This window comes from Oenanthe melanoleuca, chromosome 14 (assembly GCF_029582105.1).
Source record: "Oenanthe melanoleuca isolate GR-GAL-2019-014 chromosome 14, OMel1.0, whole genome shotgun sequence".
NCBI classification, from domain to species: domain Eukaryota; kingdom Metazoa; phylum Chordata; class Aves; order Passeriformes; family Muscicapidae; genus Oenanthe; species Oenanthe melanoleuca.
The window spans coordinates 8877238-8902539 of record NC_079348.1 but is presented as its reverse complement, the minus strand read 5'-3'; the positions used below and the strand labels follow the sequence as shown (position 1 = coordinate 8902539).

The window sequence follows — 25302 nt, the reverse complement described above, 5'->3', positions numbered from 1 at the left end:
AAGGTATGTCTTGATTGCTCTGAAAAGGCAGCACCTGCCTCCAGTTAAGGCTTTCCAGACCTGTAGGCTGTGTCAGGGCTCAAACAAAACACAAACTTGCAGGACAGCATTGCACTCATAAGCCTGAGCTGTTAAATGCTCATACTGACAGTAAAAAGTGTTCAGTAGCAAGTCTCTCTGTCAGCAGAGCGCATGCAGCTCGCTCTCCATTGGAGTTTTTTCTATAATTCAACATTAGTAACCCCTGAGTGCTGAAATGTGCTACCTTGTTTCCATAATATATGAAATGTATCAGACACCTCTGGTTAGTAAAGATCACCTAACCAGCAAAGGTTAGAACTGAAAGAAAACAAGCCCAAACAATACACTGCATACTTCTTTCCATTTTGTTAAACAGAAAAGTGATTGCCACTTACAGCTGGGACTTACTTGTAGCTTGACAAAATTCCAAAATTACACCAGTAGCACGGGTGAGACTTTTCCATTATCATACTCAATTTGAAAAATAGAGACTGACAATATCTGAAAAATGGAGAGTGCCTCTGTGCCAGAGAATAGGGTAAGGGTTAACCTCTTGGTGGTGCTTGAAGGAAAGGCTTCCACTTAGGCAGGGGTTTTCAGTCTCTCATTATAAGCGATAGTTTTTCTTCCAAAATTAACTTTCTATGGTGTTAGTGGGGTTTTGGTTCAGGGTTTTTTTGAGGAGGGTGTTTGTTTTTGTTTTCTTTTGTAAGTGCTATCCTGCACACTAATGTTTTCCCTGCCCATATTTCCATTAACACATGTAGAAGTTTTTGTTTGCCCATGGCTCACATGTTGCTGCTGGTGTGCAGCCAGAAACCCTCTGGTTCTCATATCAGGATTGCATTACACAAATGTCCCTTCAGGAGAGCTTTTGTTCTCCAACCAAAAAACTGCCCTGGATTCTGTACCAAATGGTACAGAATCATTTTTAGTTCTAAGACCACCTGCTTTCAAACAACTCTGTAATCTGTCCTACAGTGTTCTAATATGAATAATGCTGAGATGACTCAGTCCTCGCATGTCAGCACTCCAAGAAACTCCCAAGTATTAGCTTTGTGTAGTTATAAACACACTGTACCTTACAAGACAAAATGCTGCCACAGCCTCCTGCAATCCCGTAACCAAAATCTACTTGTTTCCCCTCTGTTCCTCTCTGTTTTCTCCAAATATACTTAATTTCAAGCGATGGTTTTTGGGTTTGTTTGTTGAGGTTTTGTTTTAAAAATTTTTAAGAGTCGTACAGTAGTAGAGGGCCTCAGTATTTGGAAAGTCCTACTGACTCTGGCTTAAGTGGATGGGTTTTTTTTTACATGGTAACAACCAAATCAGTGTCCTACAGAATTACCAAAAGGGGAACTTTCCATGCAGCCTGTCCACTTTTAGCCGGACAGGTAGGGCAGCGTTCCTCCTGCATCCCGTGGGAGGGCGTGTGCTCCCACAGCTTCCCCGGGAGTGCTGCTGCCGCCACTGCCCTGTCCCTCCGCACCTCTGCCCTGCAGGACGGGTTCGGTGTGGTTTCGCACCGATGGCAGCTGACCCGGGCGGTGCCTGTCCCGCCTCTGCGCAGCTCTGCCCTGCAGGACGGGTTCGGTGTGGTTTCGCACCGATGGCAGCTGACTCGAGCGGTTCAAGCCTCGCCTGAGGCGTTCGCGCCAACTCCGCGTCCCGCATCCCCCTGGAAGAGGGGGCGGGACCGGCAGGGACGCACAGCTCGCGTGGGGGCCGCCGGGAGTTGCAGTTCCTGAGAGCGCAAGGAACGCAGGCAACTCCATTTCCCGTCTGTCCTCGGGAGGCGGGCCGCGGGTACGTGCGCGCGGCATGACGGGTATTGTAGTCCTTGCGCCGCGCCTCGGACGTGCAGCAGGAGGAGGGCCGGGGCAGATAAAAACTACTACGATGGCGGCAGGAGAGGCTGCCGGGAGGGGGTACGGCGGCCCGAGAGGCCACACTGCGCTCGCGTCGGGGCGGCGGAGCACACGCGGAATCGGCGGAGCGAGTGCTGAGTCGGTGCCGCCGCCGGCTCCCCCCTCACCCGGGAGACGCTTCGGGGCCGCGGAGCCTTGTGGGGCCGCCACGAAATGGAGGCGAACGGGAGCGGCAGCGGGAGCAGTAGCGACTCGGCTCCCGACTGCTGGGACCAGGCGGACATCGAGCCGGGCAGCGGCGCCGGCCCGGGCTGCGCCCCGCCGGCCGCGGAGGCCGAGGCGCAGCAAGAGCTGCTCGGGGCGGCCTTCAGCCGGCAGCTGAACGTCAACGCCAAGCCCTTCGTGCCCAACGTCCACGCCGCCGAGTTCGTACCGTCCTTCCTGCGGGGCGGCCCGGCGCCCGGCCTGCCGCCACCCTCGCCCCCGCCCGGCCTCCCGCCGCCGCCGCTGCTCGGTAACCGCGGGGCCGGCACCGCGGAGGGCGAGGGAGGCAGGGAGAGATGGGGGCCATGTTGGGAGGGAACGAGGCGAGCGTGCCGGGCCCGCGGCGGCCGGGGAAGGGCCACGCGGGGCGGGCGAGCAGCAGGGCCGTGCTGGGGGGCGGCGCGGGGGTCGGGGGCGCGGGGGGCACGGCCCGGGGCGGGAGGGTCTCCGGGACGGGAGGGGCACGGCCGAGGGAGCCCTGCGCGGACAGGGGCTGGGCGAGGGGCGGCGGGGCCGTGGAGCAGCGCAGGGCAGCTGCTGTCGGCCCCCGAGTCCTAGGGGCCCGGCGGGTGCGGGGCCCTGCGGGCTGTGCCGCGATGCCGCGCCGGGCGCGGGTGCCCTGCCCAGGCAGCAGCAGGAACTGGGGTGCTCTGGCTCCCCGTGGATCCCGTGTGCGTTTCGCTGGGACCTTTGCTCTCAAAGAGTCACTCACGATGAGAAAAACTATATAGCTCTGCTCTTCCTATAATATATAAAATAAATATATGTAATATATAAAATACATAACATATAATACTCTAGGAGTTGTTGAAGGTTTTAGAGGTAATAAATTTAATGTTACTGGGGAGAAAAGAACTACTTCAGCCACCAGTGGCTCAGATGTATCTTAAATGTGTTTTTGAAGATTATATCAAGTAATTTTTTTTTCCTAACATAATGCCGATAAAGGATTAGTAGGAAAGGAGTTTGGTCCAGCTGGCCTCAGCTAATGGAATAGCCTGAAATTTACCCTGCTTTTAATTTAAAAGGATCTTTGTGTACGCAACCAATGTTTATACTAGATTTACTTTGCATATGGGAAATTAAAGGAGAGCTACTTTTCCATTTCCAGCTCTAAACTGAAGGTTCTTTCAAACATCAGATATGCTGCTTAGCTTTGTGATGGTGTTTTAATGTCACTCTTGCAGCTAAGGAGTTTGAGATCTTCCTAATTTTTCCTATAATTTTCTGTATTCCTATTAGTATAATATGAAACAAGCTACTGTTTCAGGTGTTTATCTAGTAATTTAATTTCACTAAAGACACTATTTGTTACGTTATGTTTGGCATGATTTCCTGTTGGCTGTGTCTTATTATTTATTATATTTTGCTTTAATATATTAATTGGTCTTGATCTCCCTAGTATCTAAAGTTAATAGTTGTTAATAACTAAGATCTGTAACTTTTATGTATGATGCTTTAATATTTTTTAACAAAATACTAACCTATTTTTTATGTTAGAGCTGTTCAACACTCCTGAGTTTTAGCAGAAGTATAGCTCATCTAGTGTGCAGGCAAGCAGTGTCTAAGTGCATTAAAATAAACTTCAGAGAAGCTAAGGGCAGACTCTTGAATTCCATTTAGAATAAATGTATATGTTAAAGGTCACAGAAGTAGAGGTAGAGTGGGCATCTTGGGGCTATGATGAACATGTAGTGCACCTTTGACTAATCTTCAAAATCCATTCCTGTATTTTTCAGATACTGCTATCTGAATTGAAGGTTTGCTTTTTTTAACTATGTAATCAATACTATAACTGAAAGTTTTCTTAGTATTTTGAATATTATTAGAATAATTTTTTTTTTTTTTTTCTCCTGACTGTTTTTGTAAGGTGTCATTGAAGACTTTTTATAGTTTGTTTTTTTTGGTAGGAATTTAAACTACATCTCCTCACCTACTCATTATTTCTTCACTCTCCTTTTCTCCACTCTTTTGCTACTTCTGCAGCCTGTGATCAGCCTGAATTCTGGAAAAATTCTTTCCAGAAATTGGGGATGATTGAAAGCTGTCTGATCATCTGGAGTGATCAGGATAGCTTTGCTTTGTCTTCGTTGCTGAGTACATTTCCAACATAGTGCTATAATCTACCTGGCTTGAATTCACCTTGATTACTAGATCTTCTTTAAGGTTTAGGATTTTGAGTTTCTCTAAGTAGCTTCAAGGTCCCTAATTTTGACAAACAAAAATCTGTAGTTAAAAAAAATCAATTTCTCTCCTAACTGGGATACTGTACTCCTTCAGGTCTGATGTGCATGGTTACAGAAGATAATTGACAGTCTTCTCCTTGCAGATGTTTGTATAAGGTGACAACTACTTTCCTGGCTGGAAGAACGAGGTGGAGGTTGCTCTGAAAATAAGTCAGAACAACATGTGATTAGACAATAGTGCTGAATTGGTTACTTTTTAGCAGCCCAGTTTGCATTTGTTCCCATAGGGAATTAGGTGCTCTGTGACACTCATTCTTCATTACATGGCTTGTAGTGGGAAGAACTTAAATTAGCCTTGATTAATCTAAACCTTAAGAAATCTGAAAGGTTGGGTGTCACTTTAAGAATTTCAGTGGCTTAAAGTTCTAGTAGTACTTTTCTTCTTGGAACTTTCTCTTGGTGAGGTTTTGTTCAAGTCGAAATTCCTGAGTAATTCAAAGACCATTCTAGATCAGGATAAATGTGTAGTAGCAGTGTGGCATATAAAAATTCCACAGGACTGATTCCATTGTGTAGCTGCAGTGTCTAATAGTGTTTCCTTTCATGCACATTAACTTAATATTTCTAGTAATTTGAATAAAATTTCTGTCATTTTGTTTAGAGCACAGAAGGAGCACTCTCAGAAGCCATCTATATAATAAGATTTTAACTTTCTAAAACTGGGAAGCTCCTGAGACCTGCGTTCCTAATAGATTACTTTAGAACTGGTTTACACATGCTTGCTTTTGATTGGTAGTTTTTTGTTAGGAAGAAAGCTGACTGATGTTTCCCACCAATATAACTTCTGCTCAGAGATAATTTAATTCCAGAATAATTCTGAAATTATAATTTGATTTTATGGGAAAAGCATATTATTTACATTTTTGAACCTAAGGAATATACTAAAACCAGTATGTTCTAAATGTTGTAGCTATGAGAACTTGCTTTTGTTAAATTGTGTCCAAGTCAAACTCATTTGTGTGAAATTTTTCTTTGTTGGATTTGACTGGAAATGTGAAGACTTTCTGGTTTTCTGTCTGTGCCAGCCATGACTGCAGCACAGTTATTTGACAGGTGAACTGGGAGGGTGTTACAGACATGTTGTACTTCTGGGGAGGCACTCTGGCACTTGCTGGACTAGCAAATTAAGGCCAGGTGTGATACTTAATGAAATGACTATAGATTGTGTTAGGGCCTCTAAACATTCATAGTCACAACTGTGCCTTGCAACTTCACTCTTCTGTAGCTTCTGTGACTTTTTTGTACTATGTTTTCTTAATTTTGTAGTTGTGTGTAGGAGATAATTATGTTTGGGTGGCTTTTTATTTGTTTCTGTATCAATGCATGGTTCAGAGGGAATAGTTAATACAAACTAATAAGATTCCTATTTTTTTTTTTTAATTTGGTATGAGAGAATCAAATTGTTTTGGAAAATACAGCATCAATTGCATTTTTGTGGTTCAATTTTTGTTACTGTTCCTAAATACTCAGAGCATTCTTGGTAACATTTATCACAGCTTCCTTGTATAGTCTTTACTATATTTTGTGTTAGCTTTTCAGAACTAATTTTTAAGTATTCACTGTTGACTCTGCTAGGAGCAGGAGACTAAACTAGCTAACTCTTGGATCCCTTCCAACCTGAATTGTTCACTGGTTTGAAGTATGCAGTGGTAGTAGCAAGAGAAAGAGCATCATTAGTATGAAAGTAATAAGAATAAAAAATGTGACACACAGCAGCTGGTGTAAGGAAAGAGCATTTGTCCTTTTGGTGTATTAGGGCTACTGTTTAATTTGGTAGTTCTCTTGACCACTTCAAATGAATTTCTAAACGTCTTTGTTAATGACTACAGTTTAAACAACTTGCACCTTCAGTCCTGAGCCAAGCAAACATCTGGCTTAAGATTCAGTGCCCCTGTTTGCTTCACTTCCTAAATATTCTCACTTGCCTGCAGTAGTCACTTCTGAAACAGTTGCATTCAAGCAGCTGGACATCCTCAGCCTTCAAGTGCTGTAAATAACTGGATATTGCATTTTTCTTCCTGCTTTCTCCTGCCCTCATTTCTTCTGACCTTGTAGCAGCTGGGACATCTGTTTGTCAGTCAGACACAAGAGGTGGAGTTTCAGTATCTTCTGCTTCAGTTCTGAAACCTGTTGTTTCCAGAGCAGGATGATGAGTTATCTGTACACTGGGTTCCCCAAAGCCTGTTATCTCATTTTACACTGTGAGACTCTTCAACATCTCAGTCCTAAAGAGACTTCACTGTGCATATGAACTTGCTGAGAAAGGCTTGTCTAAGAAAAGCCAACAATTCCAGAGGCTGTTGTGTTAAAGGGTTAAAGGTTGTTCGTGTCTGCCTTGGAACAGCCGTGTGCTATGATTTCCTCCCAAGTGTTGGTAGTGCTACTGTTAATCCTTCAGAACTGCAAACTTTAACTGCTCACATGGCAGCAAATCAGGGTTGTATTGTCAGTGTCAGTATACAGGATAAATTCTTATCTAAAAATCTTGATTTGAGTTGGCACTTGACTATCTAGAGCAGTCTTCTCTATCAGCTTCTCTAGACAGATGAGCTGCACAGCCACTTCTGAAACAGTCAGTGCAGAGAAAGGCTGGATGTCTTGGCACTGACAGGTGATCAGATACAAAATACCTGTGTGATGCACTCGGGGTGCCAATGTGTTACACAGATGTCCTTTGTCTACATCTAAAGTGTCCCCAGGAAGGTGGCCAGGATTGTGTTGCTCCTGTTAGAATAATTGATCACCCTCGTGGCCTTGCATGACTCCAGGAAAAGACACACAAACCCCTGGGAGTCGGCTGTGCATTGCATGAGCTGTCCTGGGGATACAGGCAGCCTGTGTTTGGCACTCTGCTTTGGGCCACTGCTTGAATGTGTTTGAAAGCATGATGTTACCTTAAAACTTGATTGCTCTATCAAAATGAACACATGAGATAATTCTTGGATTGTATTTATAATCTGGTTTTACAGTTCCACTTAAGGAATTTTGACATTTTTCTCCTGTTTTGTGATGAGAGATATACAAGCAAAAGAGGCAACTGATTGTATGAAGCTAAGATAGATAGATGGTTTTATTTTGTGTTTTTTATTGTGAAGGAATAAAGCAGTCATAATTTAATTCATTAATGACTACGTTTTGAAGAGGTCTGTGGAAAAGTAACAGTGATTGTATTTCAGTACAAAAGTTAGTTTAGGACAGGTGTTGCAATACTAAAAATATGGATTATACTAAAGATTGTGCATTATGAGACATCTTTCTCAGAGTGGAATCCTGAACTGTTGAAATACTGAGCTTGGTTTCTTGATTATCTGTCTTAAAAATCAAATTATCAACTGAGCACAAATACTTGGCCTTAAGCAAAAGAGGGCTTCGGTATATTCCCTGAAAATCCCCATAAGCTTTCTTAAACTTAGTTGTTAAGAAGCATGTCAATTTTAGATAAGATAAACTTAAGGTGTGTCCTCACTGGGGAAAGAAAAAGGTGGCTCTTTTACTAAGCTAGCATGTAGTTACTCCTATGAGTATGAAACAAGTGGTAAGTTTTTTACAGAGTCATGTTAAGCTGTTAAAGCTGCTCTTGCATTGGTGCATTTTAAAAGCTAATGTGATCACCAGTGAAGCTGGGCCATAGGCTATAAAGCAGGGCAGAGAGAAGAACCTAATTTTGAGTTAACCTTTCAAAACAACTGCCTTACAGTGAACTCCTGAAAACCTTTCTGTACAATTCTAAGTATTGAATTTAAAGCACTCTGTTCAGCTGTAGGACTTACTTGTGCTTGACGTAATTTTTGTGTGTTTTTGTTATCTAAGAATCTCTTGGGGTTTTTTTATTCTGCTTTTCACGCTGTGTGTGTTTGTTGCAGATTATTATTTTTTACTCTGCTGTAACTCCCTTTTCTTTCATTTAAAAAAATGGGGGCAAAAATCTGTTACATAATGCATGAAAACTGTTGAGACTGTATGACTATTGTGTAAATATGTGCTACGTTCTAATACAAATTTAATTTAAAAGCAATCTTCTATTGTTTATCTGCAAGCATTCTAATATGTTAATGCTGCAAAGTTCCTGGCTTATAGTCTTTTAAAACAGTCTTTTCATAGGTTGGATGATAACTTCAAATTTGTTATACCTGTGCAGCTTTGGGTGTACAACAAAAATGCAAACAAGTACAAAACTTGATGTGATATGCAACAAACTCATCAGCTGTAGTAGAATGCTCTGTGAATGAATTAGGCAGAGTGGGTTCTTTAGGACATTCATTGTATTTTAAAGAGATCTGTCATCATATTTTACAAGTTGTGCAATTTTGGACTCTGTTCTGGTAGTATGCATACACTTGAAATGAACTTTACATTTAAAAAAATCCCCACAATTGCCTTTTCCGGACAAGACACTGAATTACATAATGTCATTGTCTGATGGCATCAGTAGATAAATGCAGCATCTGTATCCATTTTTGCCTTTGGCATTGACAACAAAGATATTCCAAAAAATGTCCTAAGGCTCTGATGTAGAGCAGGACTAAAGATAAACCACTCACTCCATGTAATACCATGGATAAGGTTGCAACAGCAGTTCTTGACCTAGGGCTTGAAGGAAAAATGGAGTGCGGTTAGGTGTAAAATCCAACAGTTGCTTATCATGTGTAAATCCAATAATTTGAGGTGTTAAAAAATTGGTGTCACTTAAGGCATGTCCTGACTTTAAAACTAGATTTCGTACAAAGTATGTTTTGAATCCCTCTAATATGAAAGATTCCTGTCTGAATGATCTTCAGAAATGAGATGACAGACCAAAATGCACCAGCCCTGTGGTCTAAGGAAACAGTAAGATTGCATCCTTTTCAGGTGAGGGTCTTAAGGGTGTACATTTCAGGCAATCTGTTCACTGCCACATAGAGTAAGTGGTAAAGCCTTTGTCTGAAGTGTACCAATGTCTGAAATAACCTGACATAACCTGAAATGGTTTATCAGAAGTAAACAATTACTGTGGAAAGTATTTATTTTTGTCACTTAGAGCATGTTAGTTTTGAAATTAAAGTTCTTTATTTATTTACTTGGTTTCTTAACAATAATTCTTTTAGTGAGTGGTTTATGTTTCTTTCTGCTTTGAAGAAACAATGTATGTTTGATATAATTGTGTTCTCTTCCAAAGCATATCTGCCACTTGTGTACCAAGGTGACCAGAGTGAATAAGTGGCTGTAGTTACAGCTGATTATCTGTTGCCCCCGGTTGTGTGGCACGAGTACTCTTTAGCATCCATGCACAAACTGTCTTCTTGACTCTCCTATGCTAGACCTGTACAAAATTTTACAGAGGGACTTTTTTTTTACTTCCTATCTGTTAGTTGTGAAGAAACTTTTTTCCCATCTGCATACCTGCTGTATTGCAGACTAGAAGGTAGAAACTGAGTTTATATGAATGCTGTTGATTGACATTGATATTCTTATAAAATATATTTCTATATCTTTTATTTAGCTCTCCAACCACTTGTAGAATTTCTGTTTCAAGGCAACTGCATTAATACTGCCATTTGATACATTTTTCATTATAGACAAACTTCTGGAGTGAAATCAAAAGCTTGTTGAAATGATATTGTAATTAAAATATTTATGCATCCCAACCACAGTATAGGTGAAATAGCCAACAATCTTCTGATGTCCTACAAAATGGAGGCTTTAGGTTCATACCTAGATTTTGTGCCACCTGCTTACCACACTCAAAAATGAGCTAATTTGAGTCTTTTCCAGCTGCCAAATGGGAGTGATAGATCATTTCTTTAAAAGGATCTAAGGGTATTCTATTCTTATGCTTTTACTGACTGTATTAATTAATTCTCTTAAAGTCTGGTTGGTTTGTTTTGGGAGTGTAGCTCATGTCTGATCCAACACAGGCGTGCAGGGAATGGTTTCAGTCAGGCATGGCTCTGCCCCCTGCCCAGTTTGCTGCTGGCCACTGGATGTTGTGCTGTGACCCACATTCACCCTGCCTGCAAAGCCCTGTCCTCTGGCCCCCTGCCAGCTCTCCCGGCGCTGCTCCACTTTAGACAAGTCTGCAGCAAATACGCAAACAGTGCGAAAGCAAAGAGGCTTAGAATCAGGTCCTTCTCTGTATGGATTTGTTCTTTTGAGGGGATTTGTTTCATCTTTAGGTCCCATCATGCATTTAGAACAAGTGATGCTTTAAGATCTGTGTTGAGAATTCAGTTGCAGGAGAGCTGAAGTACAGCTAAACAGAGGGTATGAATTTTGTGGTGGAAAAAAAAAATGAACTTGTTTCAAAGCATTATGAAGTTGAACTTATACCGAGAGAAAACTAAATAGGTTAATGTTTTAGGGATAGTTATAAAAGGACCCTTGATCATATAAAATAACACCCCAAAACATGAAGTGGTGTAAGTGTTGATTGGAATGTATCACTCCTAGTAGATTTAATAATTAGTTACACCTCGGCATAAAATGTAGCGGCATGATTCAGTGCTTGAGAGGGTTGAGTAATTCATCCAAAAAAAACCTACTTGTGGCTTTGATAGATGCACCTGACTGGTGAGATTGCCCTCCATGTAATGGAACTGTACTGTGGAGTTTAGAGGACTGGCAAACTTACCAGACATCTGAACGAGTTTATTATCGCTTGACCCTAATAACTACAGAAAATGCTAAGAATTTGTTTTTAATAGCTTGTTTCTATTTTCCACTCAACATTTAGTGGAAGTGAGGCACAGGAGCAGTGTAGGCATGGCTGTAAGCAGCAGTTGGCAGACCCTTTCCCTGCAGTTGTGACACCACATTTTGTCTTTGGGTACGGTGAAATTTCTTTGATGTTTTTAATCGCCATTTAGACACTAACACTTACCAATAGCCAGCATGCTCAAAAAGGTTGGGCAGGTAAAACACTGTGTATAGAAAAATTGCTTGCTTTTTTTTTTTAATCTTTCCATGCAGGGGGAAAAATTATTTTCACCATGTTTAGGCAGTGTCCTTTAGCAGTATTTGTGCTTAGAGGCTGTGTTTAGTACCACTTGGCAAGGAGAGAAGTTGTTATTCTTTCCATTCATTCCTTGTAATAAAGGTGGGAGATTATCTTTTATGGCAAAGTTTGGAAATTTGTCAAATCTTTGTAATTTAAACGATAAACTTTTTTTTTCTCTGCAGGTGCACCTGTAGAGCCTTCTCCAGAGGACCAGACAGCCTCTTGTGAAGGTAGTTGTTTTTGTGATCTTCATTGCACAATTTTTAAAAAAATATTGGAAATAAGCTCCTCTTTTAAATCTCTATGAACCTTTTCCAATCTTCATTATCCTCATACTACCCTTGTAAGGCAATGTGATCATCTGTAGTTATTTACAGTTTTATAGGCAGTTGAGAAAGGCTCATAAAGTGGCTTATGGAAGATCATAAAACTAGCGTGAAACAGAATTTTCAAAATGAACCTGTATATTGAAAAGCTTTGGCAAGTGCCAAAACATCTGAACTATCCTTTAATTATTTGGTCACTCATTTTTCTTTGTTCTCGATTACTGTCGTGGTAAGTATGTGTCTTTAATGATTCATTTGTTTCTCCTTTTTTTCCTCCTAGGTTCAAATGCTGCTGTTAACATGGAAATTTCAGAATCTGTTGGTAAGAAAAGAATTGTTTCTTTTCACTATGATAGTACTGTAATGTACTACTGCACTGCTTTTGCTGAATCACTGCAAACAAAATAGTAGAGCCTTTACACTTACAAGTAGTCCATAGTATATCTTGTTGTATCTTTGTACTTGGATGAGGAAAGAGGTAATTGAACACAAGAATGCATTGAGAGCTGCAGTTGGTTTACTTGGACACTGTAAAATGATCAGTGCTTTGTTAAAAAATAATTTCATATTACAAAATAGTCCCATTGACATGTGTGGAATGCTGATTAGAAAAAAACTTTAAAGTCCTCAGCAACATGAAAATTGCATCTTTCTCATTGTTTTTATATGGCTTATGAGTGAACTTAACTATAATCCCTCTCCTTTGCTTTCTAAACATATGGTAGTGTGTGTCTGTGAATTCAGACTAGTGTGCTGGTCTGCATGATCTTCAGATTTGCTTTTTCTTTGGAAAATTGTTGCCTTGTTAAAACAGAAGTTTCTGTATCCTAGATTTCTTATGCACACAAGCTTGAAAGCTCCTGGTATTAATAATTTCAGAAACAAGCAGCAGTTGTCCCTTTTTCTCTAGGAAGATGTTAACAGACCTGGTAGTTAAAGCCTTGTGATTGCACCTTTGGGGCAGGGGCTTTTTCCCAGGGTAATTCTTTTTCATTTCCTTATCTATTTGAATGTATCTAATTGATTCATTTTTAGTGGAAAATGGAGAGACAGAAATGTCCCCAGAAGAGTCGTGGGACCACAAAGAAGAACCCAGTGAAGCAGAGCTAGGAGGTGGTCCTGCAGGGGATGCAGGGCCTTCTGAAGAGAGCGCTCAGGAAATGATGGAAGAGGAGGAGGAAATACCAAAACCGAAATCTGTTGTAGCACCTCCAGGTGCTCCTAAGAAAGAGCACGTAAATGTAGTATTCATTGGACATGTAGGTGAGTTGTAAATGAAGGTGAAGCAATTGGATCTATCTGATATGTATTATCTAGAGCTCTGAGATCAGAAATTAATGCTGTTCTTCATATTCACCATGTCCTGATGCTTACAGGAGCATTCATTCTAATGAAGCTGTTCTGGGAAATGAAAAAAATTGAAGTTCTTTCAGGGGTAGAGTGCCAAGAGTGTGCTCTGTTGGACACAATAGTGCCTGTGTTCATGATTTTTCAAGTTCGTGCTCCTGTTGAGTGCTGAAGTGACACATCTGTGTTTATGATCTGAAGAACAAAATTCTGTTCTGCTTATTTTAAATAAAAAGGGTTTTTGCTATTAGATTCAAAAATTATTATTCTAAGTACTAAAATTTGTGGGGTTACAACAACAGCTTAACAACTAATTGTTAAAATAAGCATTTATAGTAAAATATCTTCATTTAATAGTTTCAACAAGCTTCATAAAAACTTGGTGTCAGAAGTAGCATAGAATTATTGAATCACAAGTTATAGAGTAAATTCTGTGTTTTCATTTCTATAGTTACTTATCACCTTAAAAGTACTATAATTTAGTCCTTGGGTAAATTTAGAATGGAGTTGCACAGAGTAAAGGGGCTGGGGTCAGAGGTGCATCCCAATATTGAAGAGCAGCCCACACAAATTAGGGACAGGGGATAAAGGAAGCAGGGAAGAAGATTTTGCAAGAGCTTCCCACACTCTTGACCCTGGCTTTAGCTGGATCACTGCTTTGTGAGGTGTTTTAGTTATGGATAATGCTGAATTTATATATATGAAAACAGCATGTTCAAAATTTGGTGTAATTTAATTGACAACAAATTATAATGAGAACAAGGGAAGGTGCAAGATGCTTCCAAAAACTTAGATTACGGTTAAAAAAATAAGCCATTTGGAAATAAACTAGATGACTTAGTTTGTATTGGCCTGCTGTTTCTAGAATTGTACATTGTTGATGACTTGAATTAATTTTTTTTTAGACGCTGGCAAGTCAACTATTGGAGGACAAATAATGTAAGGAAACTCTTTTTTAGATTTCCTGTACTTGTGCATTAAAAAACATCAATTACAATGAGTAATATTTTCTTTGTGGTTTTGAGCAGCATATGTAATACTTTTATAACAGCATTTATATCCTTATCAATTCAGGTACTTATTGTCTTTGGAATTTCTTAATTCCAGCACCTTAATGTTATTGCTATAGGATTTTCACTTAATAGAAGCAACTATGCAAAAGCAAACATTATCAAATTTTTAAAATTAATCACTTTCTTAGAACCTGGCTGTTTTTCTATGTATTTTTAAATGCAATTTGAAACTGCTTTATACCGTAGGTTAAACTTTGTCCTTTCTGTAAAGAATTAAAAAAAAATATTATCTCTATTTCCCAGTCATAATAATCTGTATACGTATTTAACTATTTGGAAATATCTTTCTGCTTTGTGTAAAATTGCACTTTTATTTTCCTTCTTTTTAGGTATTTGACAGGAATGGTTGACAAAAGAACACTTGAAAAATATGAAAGAGAAGCTAAAGAAAAAAACAGAGAAACATGGTATGAACTTTGTGAAGATAGTAGCACATTTTTTCCTTAACTGCAATGAAACTGGTTTTAGTCTGACCCAGTAGCCCTGGCTTCCTCCAGTCAAGATGGTGCTCTTGTTCTGAGTGGATTTTTTTGTGGGCCTCTTGATTGGTTTGAGTTTTGTTGCTGTTTTTTGGTTGGTTGGATTTTGGGCGAGCAGTGTGTATATACAGCACATGTAGCAGCCTGATTTCTGCTTCAATCAACTTCTGCAAAATTGATTTCCCTTTTGAAAGCTTTCTCTTTTTGGCTGGAGGATAATAGGGGTTCAGAGGGCTTTGGAAAAGGAGCAGCTAAAGACATAGGGGTAGAGCAGCAATGGAGCCCTCAAGGGTGGGCACTGACCTGAACTCACTGAATCGTGAGAGAGGGGAATAGAAAGGATGACAGAGTTCTTTTCACCAAACAACCATGTCCAAGCAGCATCTCTTCAGACACCACCCAGTCACTACAAAACAAAAGCTAAGGGTGTCTACAAGTAGCTGTTAATGGCAAAAAATATTGCTATGTTAAACCAGTTTAGTGGCGTTATCACCACTTTTTTATCCTTAGTAAGAGTAATTTCTTTTCTTCTTTATATTCACCAGTTTTCACAAATCCTGAAGGAGCTAAATAATGGAGGGTTTTTTTGAAATTTCAGTTTATCTGACTGAAAGCTAACTTGTTGGTGGCCAGTGGGAAAAATTATTAGGAGGGGACAAGAGTCATATAATGAAAATATAGTGTGATAGTGTTAATAAAGATGATTTTTATTTCATAATCAACTTCTGCTTAATATGTGCAAATAAATAAGAATTAATAATTATAATTCTCAGTAATTCTCAAATCAGAACTAATGTTTTAGTTAATTATGATGAGAAGGAAGAATTGTTTTGTATTTGATCCTGAGGTGTTTCTGAGACTGAGGCAAAACTTAAATTATTTGAGGTTAGATCATTGCTGAAGAACTTAGAAAATGAAAATTGTTTATTAGAATTTTTAGAACTGGATCCTTGTAGGTATGTGAAGGAGAGTTGGCAATGGGCTCTGCAGCTCACTGTACGCACAAATCAGTCAAAATCACTGTTGGTCTTGGAAATACTTGAGATTAGCAATGCTGACGTGGTTAAACAATTAAGCAAAAAAAGGTCTCTTATGACAACAAATTATATATAAATTTAATAAAAATTAATACAACAATAGAGTATTTGGGTTGGAATTTTTTAGGTACCTTTCATGGGCCTTAGACACAAACCAAGAAGAACGAGACAAAGGTAAAACAGTAGAAGTGGGACGTGCCTATTTTGAAACGGAGAAGAAACACTTCACTATTTTAGATGCTCCTGGACACAAGAGCTTTGTTCCAAATATGATTGGTGGGGCTTCTCAAGCTGATCTAGCTGTGCTGGTAAGGACAAATCAGATACTTTTATTGTGCATATACTGTGGAATTAAGTATCTCATTTTTATTTTTATTTGCTGCATTATTCTTGTAGTTACTTACAGCAGGCAGAATTTTCAGATGTTACATTTACTGAGATGAATGAGTCTTGGAGTAATTTAACAGCTTCTTAAAGCTGTCCACAGGTGTCATGTGTTTTTTACATGTCAGTGGAGAAACTAATGGGTAATACTGAGGATAAACCAGTGTATGTTGTAAGCTTTAACTAGGTCTGACTACCTAAAGTTTTTTAAAAAAGGCAGTATTGTTGATTGTTCTGTTGAGATAATTGTGGAAATTTTATTCAAGTATGTGTCTTTAATTAGGTTATTTCTGCAAGAAAAGGAGAGTTTGAAACTGGATTTGAGAAAGGTGGACAAACAAGAGAACATGCCATGTTAGCAAAAACAGCAGGTGTAAAGCATTTAATAGTTCTTATTAATAAAATGGATGATCCAACTGTAAACTGGAGTAATGAAAGGTGAGTGTAATATTTAAAAGCTAATCTTCATTGACAGATACTGCAATAAAATAGTTCCTAGGTAAAGTAATTTTTGTATCCCGTTTTTGCTGAAAGAATGGTTGACTGGTGGACTAAAGACAGAGGTTATAAAACTGGCAGGAAAACCAGAAGCTCAATGCCTAGGGCAGTGCCTGTCAATTAAGCTGCCAGTTCTACACTCCAGCATTCACTATCAACTGCTTGGATCCATGCAGACAAACCTAACAAACCCATGCATTCTAGCATAGTTTAATTGTTGACTTGGAAGCTTTATACTGAGTCTAAAATGGAAGTGATTTCAGTAGTCAAGGTTGCCAGAGTTGTCAGAGAGCCTGCTATGTGGTCTGTCCAGGATTGTGGAAGTTTTAGTGGGAAGCCATGAGGGCCTATGCAACCTTGGAATGTCAGTCTGCTTCACTAAGAGACTGAGGCACACCCAGTTCTCTGTAGTGGTCCTGCCCCAACCTTCTGACATTACTGAATTCACCCCAAACTGAGAGGAGGCAGTGTGACAGAAATAAATAGCATGAAACCTCCAGAAACTGTGCAGGAGATTGGAGGAGACTGAGCCAGCACTGAAGTGCAGTCTGGAGCATGACCTCAGGAGGTGTCTGCGTGGTCTGTCCTGCTGTGCTGGCCTGGATCTCGTGCAGCTCTGTCATTGAAGTGTCTGGAGAGCACTGACAATGCTTTATGGAGCAGAGGAATGAGCGGGAATAGGGGAATAGACAAGACCGAGCTGTGCTGGAAGGTTGGGGAGAAGATGCAAATAGGCCTCAAGATTTTCATTAGGCTTGCTTGCTGCTCACACAGTAACTTAACTGGTGGAACTAAAATGTCTGCATGTTTTTTAAAGGACAGGATTATGTTATGCTGGAATAAATGGAATTTACCTTGATCTGCTTGTCATTTTAATAGATATGAGGAATGTAAAGAAAAACTGGTGCCATTTTTGAAGAAAGTTGGCTTCAATCCCAAAAAGGACATTCATTTCATGCCCTGCTCAGGACTGACTGGAGCAAACCTTAAAGAACAGTCAGAATTCTGTCCTTGGTATATGTATGTATCTTAAATTGAGCAACTTGAATATTTGCTATATTTCAATAAAAGTAAATGCTTCAGTGAAGCTGGGAGGTAGCAGAGCGTGATATGTTGTAGTTGTGTGCCAAAGTGCTTGAGGAAATACAGCCAGAGTAACAAGAACACAGCCATGCAATGTGCCAATGAAAAGCATTTGCAAACTGCAGTAGATTATTAGTAAAATATTAGCAGTGTTCTTTGGCTGTGTGAGTTCAGTGCCTTATGAGCACTAGAATTTGCCAGTGATGCTGTAGCTGACGTTGCTAGAATGAGTAATTGTTTGATGTGAACAGTTTGCTTGAAGCTGTATTATAATTAGGGACAAGCCATGTCTCTCAGTGGATGTCATGTTTTTCAATATTGTTCAGTGTACTTTAAAAAGAATTAATGGAAATCACATTTGGACCTAGCTTATGGTTTTGTATTTCCAAATTTTATTACACATCTGTTGTGAGTCTCAAAGAAGTAATCAATTTGTGTAAAATTTGCCTGTAATGTAACTTTAAAACATGCATTTCCTGGGTATTAATATGTTGATTGGGGTAAAGTGAAAACGCTACTGATGGGATGTTATAATATATTTACCTGTCTTAGAGGTCATTGTTCTAAATGATGACAAGATGAAAATGATTCCTTTTGTTGGACTGCATTTATCCATTTTAAGTAATTTTTTTTAAATGGAAGGGTGCTCACAAAATTGAAACAAATGCCTTCTGCTCTTTTAGTGGATTACCATTTATTCCATACCTGGATAATTTGCCAAACTTCAACCGTTCAGTTGATGGACCCATCAGGCTGCCAATTGTGGATAAATATAAGGTACAGATTAAAATAATAACATAGAAAGTATAAAGAGGCTGTTTTCAGAAAGCAGCAAAAGGACTATTTACTGTACTTCTAGAGGGTATCTTTTTTCTTAGTGTTACATTTCCAACTGTAGAATAGAGGAGGGAAGGGGAAGTAAATAATTTTGGCATCATATTAAACTAAAATCTGTAATCTTTCATGAGAACAATTTCCAAAATACTAAGTCTAGCAGTGCTAGATATTCACAGAGTTAAGTAATCAAACTCAGAGGTAAATCATAAATAGAATGCATTCTTTAGGAAAATATTTTCAGTTGCTGTGTAATGATTTCCTTTTGTGAAGGACATGGGCACTGTGGTCCTTGGGAAACTGGAGTCGGGCTCTATTTGCAAAGGACAACAGCTTGTGATGATGCCAAACAAGGTATGGTCAGGTTTGGATGTTTAAAAAATTTACTGCCATGAAAAAGGACACTTGGTTTTTAAAGATACTCATTACTTTAAATCAGAAAATGTTCTGTTGCTCTGTTGAACACATCTAAGCTCTCACATGGGTGATGTTTCTGGGGACAGGGGGTGTGTGTAGCTCCTTAGCAGTCAGAACTTGGGTTCTCCTGCCTTAGTAAACTCAGTTGCTGGACTACCAATCATCACACTTCAACTGGGTTTTATTTCATGTTTGTGCAGTTGGCTGACTAAGCCAACCTGCTGTGGGTTAATGTTGTGCAATGCTTTATTTCTTTCCCCCTTTCCCTTTTTCTTCTTTCCTCCAAAGGAAAACAGGAAAAAAAAACCTTGAAAAATAAAAAGCTTCTTTTTAAAAAAATTTAAGTATTAGTAATTCATCATTCAAATATTTTAAATGTTCTGAAGCTTGACAGAACCAAATATAATGAACTTAAACTGTAATGGAATTATTTATTGAAGTACTGTTATATTACAGTTATTTTGTACCAGACTAAAATATTCACAATGCAAAACTACATGTTTGTTTTCTTTAAGCACAATGTGGAAGTTCTTGGAATTCTTTCTGATGATGTAGAAACTGACTCAGTAGCCCCAGGTGAAAATCTAAAGATCAGACTGAAGGGAATTGAAGAGGAAGAGATCCTTCCAGGATTTATTCTCTGTGATCTCAACAACCTTTGTCATTCTGGACGTACATTTGATGCCCAGGTAGATTAACAATATTGAATTGCTGTATAGAGGGGTAATACCCATAGAAGTATTTCATGTTTTGCCAAATTTAAAGCCTCAGTAATATGAAGTTTCAGTTCAGATTTGTTACTCACTGCCATATCTGTAAATGGGCAGTAACATATATACATAACACTGACATTAATTTGAGGTTTTAAAATATAAGTTGTTTTAAAAGTAACTTCTCAATGAAATTTTAGATACTTATAATGGTGAAAGCAAGACCTCATCAGGCTAGTTACTTTCATATTATAAACTAATGACTTACAAATTTTGGCTCTTTGACTATAAAATTTGTGTATGTTGTTCAATAGACTTTTTAATATAGCTCTGCATTGATTATTTTCTGTTATTTTGTAATTGAAATTAGGAAAAATGCACTTATTTTGAATTGTTTTACAGATAGTGATAATTGAGCACAAATCCATTATCTGCCCAGGTTATAATGCAGTGCTGCACATCCACACCTGTATTGAAGAAGTTGAGATAACAGTAAGTGTCATATTAAGTTGTGATGTGAATATAAACAATCCCGTTGTTGGGATGAAGAGTTCTGTCATGTCATACATCTGTAGAGCAGCCAAAGCAACAAAGCTCCAGCCTTGAATGGAATTCTGGGTTGTGCCCTATCACAAACAGAAATGGCTGTAACTCTTAGCATAAGCCTTCTGAAAAGTGGTGTACGTCATGACTGAATGAATCGTGCAAACTTTTTCATGTATTTGTAAGTATATTCTTTCTCAGACAAATTTTGTTTGTAAAGAAAAATAACCCTTGCTATTTCTTTTTTTTTTCTTCTACAGGCCTTAATCTGCTTGGTAGACAAAAAAACAGGAGAAAAAAGTAAGACACGGCCCCGTTTTGTGAAACAAGATCAAGTCTGCATTGCCCGTTTAAGGACAGCAGGAACGATCTGCCTTGAGACATTCAAAGATTTCCCTCAGATGGGTCGCTTCACCTTAAGGGATGAGGGTAAGGCTGCTTCAGCAGCAGGTACTGACTGCTGCAAAAACTTACTAGAACTTGGAGCTGCATGGCAATGAGGTATTAAAATGCTGTTATCTAGTGGAAATCACTCTCTGGGTAACAACGGAAAAGTAAATCTAAGCAAATTGTCATTGTGCAGAGTTCTTTCTTGCTAGTAAGAAGAGACAGTTTTATTTGAATAATGTACAGAAATGTTCATTGTAAAACAAAAAACTGGACTGAAAAATAACCAGCAGTGCTTTTTTTATGTGTCCTGGAACATCCACCTACAATATAAATACCATAGTTTCACTATTTTAAGTTGAAAAATGTCAGGGAGATTGTATGTTGGGCTGTAAGATGCACACCCTGGTAAAACTCACAGATCTGTGGGATGCATTTAAAATAAATTATTTGAAAAGCAGTAAACAGATCGGGTACTGATTCTGCCTTGCATTCTCCATAGATGAGTGTAGAAGCAGACTTTCTACAATCCACATTGTGTTCTTTGCTGTCAGAATAGCAGGCTTACTATTTTTAACTTTTTATCTTGCTTTTAAAATACATTGATGCTACAACATAATAATTTATTCTCTGTGATTTCTAATACTTGAGAGCCTATATTTTGGGGCAAATTTTCATGTTCTGGAGACGTCTACATTCCTTTCACAGTAAATATAACTCTGCTGTTTGTCTCCTTGGTTTAGGTAAGACCATTGCAATTGGAAAAGTTCTGAAACTGGTTCCAGAGAAGGACTAAGCATTTTTCTCAATGACCCCGCACAATACTGTGAGGAAAATCGACTCAGCAAAAGCCTACTTCACACCGCCGTCTTATTTTCTGCCCATTGATAAACTTCTCCCCATATTTTGCAAAGACAAATTTCACAGCAAAGGTCCACATTATGTCAGCTTTCTCATATTGAGAGCTCTGCTATGCCACTGTTGAATTTTCCCAAAAAGAATTTTTTTTTCTCCCAAATTCTGCTTCCTTGGAAAGATTCGGCAATAGCTTTGTAAGTGATGTGGACATAATTGCCTATAATTATGAAAATCTAAAGGATTTTTAATGTTTAATTTCCCCCAGCATCTATAGTAAGACCTCTTTTTTCCAGGCAGATCATTCAGAGTGTGCGAGTGTGTGTGCACATGTTACAAAGATGACTACCATGTTAATAAACTATTCAATTTGAAATCTTTTTCGGTATTGGAATTGCTTTTGAATAATGTTTTTTATCCGGATGTAACGCAGTTGCATTAGCTTTTTAACTTCCCAGTAACCCAGATATTTGGTTACTTGGACTTTTCTAAACTCCTCAGCCTCCCCACACACACAGTTTTAAATGAGGCAATTGGGCACTCAGCCAAGTTTGTATTAAAATAATTAGGTTTGCCCCTTCCCTTTCTTGAATGCATTCTGAAAATTAAAAAACATTCATGCAAATGTGGCACCTTCATTAGCTTTACATTTGTTAATATCTCCAGCAAATTTAGGTTGACCTAACATCATCACTAGACACAGAAGTCAATTTTGAAAGCTAGAACTACATATTATGTCTTTATAAAAAGTTCAGCATTATTAAATTCTTAACTGCAGAAAATGCTAACAACCAGTAAATCAGTGAAACTTGCAAAAATAAGAGAATCTGTGGCAATAGTGCCTATTAGTATTTATAAGAGCTACATTTTGTGGGAGAACTGGGCCAATTTAAAAGTGCCAGTTACATAAATTACTCAGTTCACCCTGTCTTTAATTTAGAGGACTGGATAATCCTTTGCTGTTTTAAAGATCAGTCTGAACTGAGAGGGAGAAAGACTATTTGAATCCCTAATAGTTTGCACATACTGAAATATGGGAGGGTCAGAATCAAGCACAGTCTGTAAATTTTTGCATATCAAAAAGCAATGTAAGCTTATAAGAACCAGTGAAGTTTTTCTTGAGAAACTAAAGCAAAACTGGTTCAAAGTAAGCTTACTCAGTACAACTTGAAGGAGCTGCATAATAAAACCCTATTTAGCTGCACTTTGAAAATGGACTGTCTGCAATTGCTGTCCTGATTCTAACAATTAGGATGAAGGCTAAGGGATTTTTTTCATTTTCCAGAGTATTAGTAGTAATTATTAAAAGGTATCTTCTGAGCTTCTTCAGGATATCTTAAACTAAACATTCTCAGCTGTAAAATTGGTGAGCCCATTTTCTCCCCCAAAAGTTTACAGTCTAGTGACTGTACCTGAATTGAAACTCAAAACTGAAACAGATTTACCTTTTTTGGGATTTTTTTGGTTTGTTTTGTTTGTTTCTTTGTAACTGTGGAACTCCCATTCATTTCACTTACAGCTACATTGTATGGACAGAAGAAGTTATTGTCCTTCAGTTTCATATGACTACACTTGTAGCTACCGTAATGCATGGAATTTAAATAAATTTTATTATGTCTGCAAATCTCTGGGCTTTTATTTTTTTGGTAAGTCAGAGTTTAAAAAGTAACTTTTTTTTTTCCTACCAAGTGAACAAAACCCATAGTTCCTTGGATCTTAAACTAATGAAGAAATTAAAAGCCAAGGAAACTTACTGTCTTGTTCATATTCTGGACTGACAAGATTTCCAGATATCAGACTGCTTTCTTGAAGTAAGCACATGGATTTGAAATTTGCAAAGACTATTATTGGAGAATACATATAGTTAGATTCCTAAATTGTTAGGTCCTTTAAAACTTTTTTTTAAGGCATTGAAGTATACCTGAAGACTATATGATGTTCCAGCATCAGTTTTACACTGTTAAGAAAACTTAATGTGGGATTTTAAAACCTCATTATTTTGAGGCTGGACTGAGTATTTAATATTAAACTGAATAATCATCTGGTGGGTTGGAGTATCAGTAGATAGAAAGTAAGAGTATTTCCATTATTCATCCCATCTAGTGCATTTGATTCCATTTCCATAATTCCAGTTAATGTCACCTTGTCTGTAAAGGGAGAGCCTGTTTTTTTACCAATTCATTAACAGAATCCACAATTAAAGACACTCCTTATCCTGTAGGAGGTTTTTATTTGGGTATAAAATATTTGCATTCTATAGCAAATATCTGACAATGTAAGGCATAAATGTACACAAATTGGCTGCATTTTGGGTAGAAGAGCTGGAAGTACATTGTATTTGAACAGTCCTCAGATTACATCTCAACTTTTTCATTTCATCTCCATTCTACATTTTATAGTCCCATTTTTGCTACTATTAAATATAGCTAAATCTAGATGAAAGAAGACAAAAAAATAATGTGGATTTGTTGGAAATAAATACTATTTGCTAATTCACTGATGTAATAAACTTTTTTAAATGACCATTTTGAATACTTCCTTTTGTGAAAATGTGGTATGCTGCTTTGAAGATGAAACACAAATAAAGGAGCTGTGCAACCACAACAGCTGAAAGGAAGGGGGGAAAAAAAATGGAAATAAAAGTTGGATTGAAGATACAGCACCCCTAGGAGCACTTCCAGGGTAACTCTGCTTGCATGGGATACTGGCAGGGTATTCCCATGGAGTAGCTTTAACTCATATCAGCAAAACTCTGAGCGTGTTTCTGCAGAAAGGAGAGACTAGTTTTTTTCCTCAGTATAATGGCATTTGCAGTGTGATACTGATGGGGATCACACCTTTCCCTCTGATTGTTGGCCAAAGTTTGTAGTGTAGATATGGCTTGAGTGCTTGGCCATGATGTAACTTACAAAAACACAAGTTATTATTCTATAATTTAAGACCTTGTATGTCCTTGAACTGAAAACCTTGGTATATGTAACAAATACTAAATGCAAAAAAGGATCTGAAAGTGCAGCAGTACTAATTATTTGGCAACAGGAAAATAAGCTCCAAGAAGTAAAGCACAGTAGTTGGAGGAATGGGTGCAGTGATCAGTTGAGCAACATTGCCATCAACTGCCTACATGAAACCATTCCAGCTACCTTGGTCATCTTAGCAGATAATTAAAAACTGATCCACAAACATCATGATACCAGTTCCTGAAACACTCTGGTAGTAAATTTTATTCCTGAACAGCAAGCTATTGATGAAGGTGCAATAGAAAAATAAGAATAAAAATAAGAAAAATAGCTGTTTTAAGGAGGTTTATCCATGGGGATATTTGCTGGTCACAATTTTTATGCCCCTTTTTCAGTGGCATAAAAAGCCTAGTAAAAATTGCTCAATGAAGAGTCTCTATTTTAGACTACTTATGGCACCAGTCTATATATTAAAAATTATGGTAATGATGAGAAATATGGTTTTTTAAGTGTTTATTACTGAATATTACCGAAGAAGAAAAGATTGCTTCAATGTCCCAGGTATTTGATCTGTATTATTCTGGCTTTTCAGTTCATACCACAGACTGTTGAAATGATGTTAAAGCAGATTATGTGTACTCCAGATAAGACTGTTTTCTTCCTGAACTGGTAGTTAAAGGCTCTTACTTATTTTGCTGGTTTTGTATACCCTACAGAGGATTTGGTACAGAAAAATATACCAACAAAACTGGAGTTACTACTGAAGATTTTACATTGTGAACCTGTTTCTTTCCTTGTGTTTATTGCACTATAAACCTGACAAAATACTACTTTTCCTCTGAAGAAATACTAGAAAGGATTCTAGTCTTAATATAAAGTAGAAATTTATGCTAACAAACCTGAAATCTGTTGTCTGTGTATAACTTTTGATAATCCTTATCCTTTCATTGGCTTTCCTTCCAATGTAAATTTTTCTACATCTCCTGTCAGTTCCCTA

At 38.5% G+C, this 25302-nt stretch overlaps 1 protein-coding gene across 1 annotated transcript; it reads left to right on the top strand.

The window, feature by feature from the left end:
- The first annotated feature begins 1938 nt into the window (after window positions 1-1938).
- Window positions 1939-21725, top strand: GSPT1 (G1 to S phase transition 1). The gene is made up of 15 exons (XM_056503218.1): window positions 1939-2403; window positions 11555-11602; window positions 11979-12020; window positions 12734-12961; window positions 13951-13984; window positions 14448-14525; window positions 15762-15942; window positions 16302-16456; window positions 17396-17536; window positions 18283-18376; window positions 18707-18787; window positions 19366-19539; window positions 19963-20052; window positions 20364-20532; window positions 21234-21725. The coding sequence occupies exons 1-15, from the start codon at window positions 2103-2105 to the stop codon at window positions 21284-21286; spliced, it is 1869 nt and encodes a 622-aa protein (XP_056359193.1). The 5' UTR covers window positions 1939-2102; the 3' UTR covers window positions 21287-21725.
- Window positions 21726-25302: the final 3577 nt, after the last annotated feature.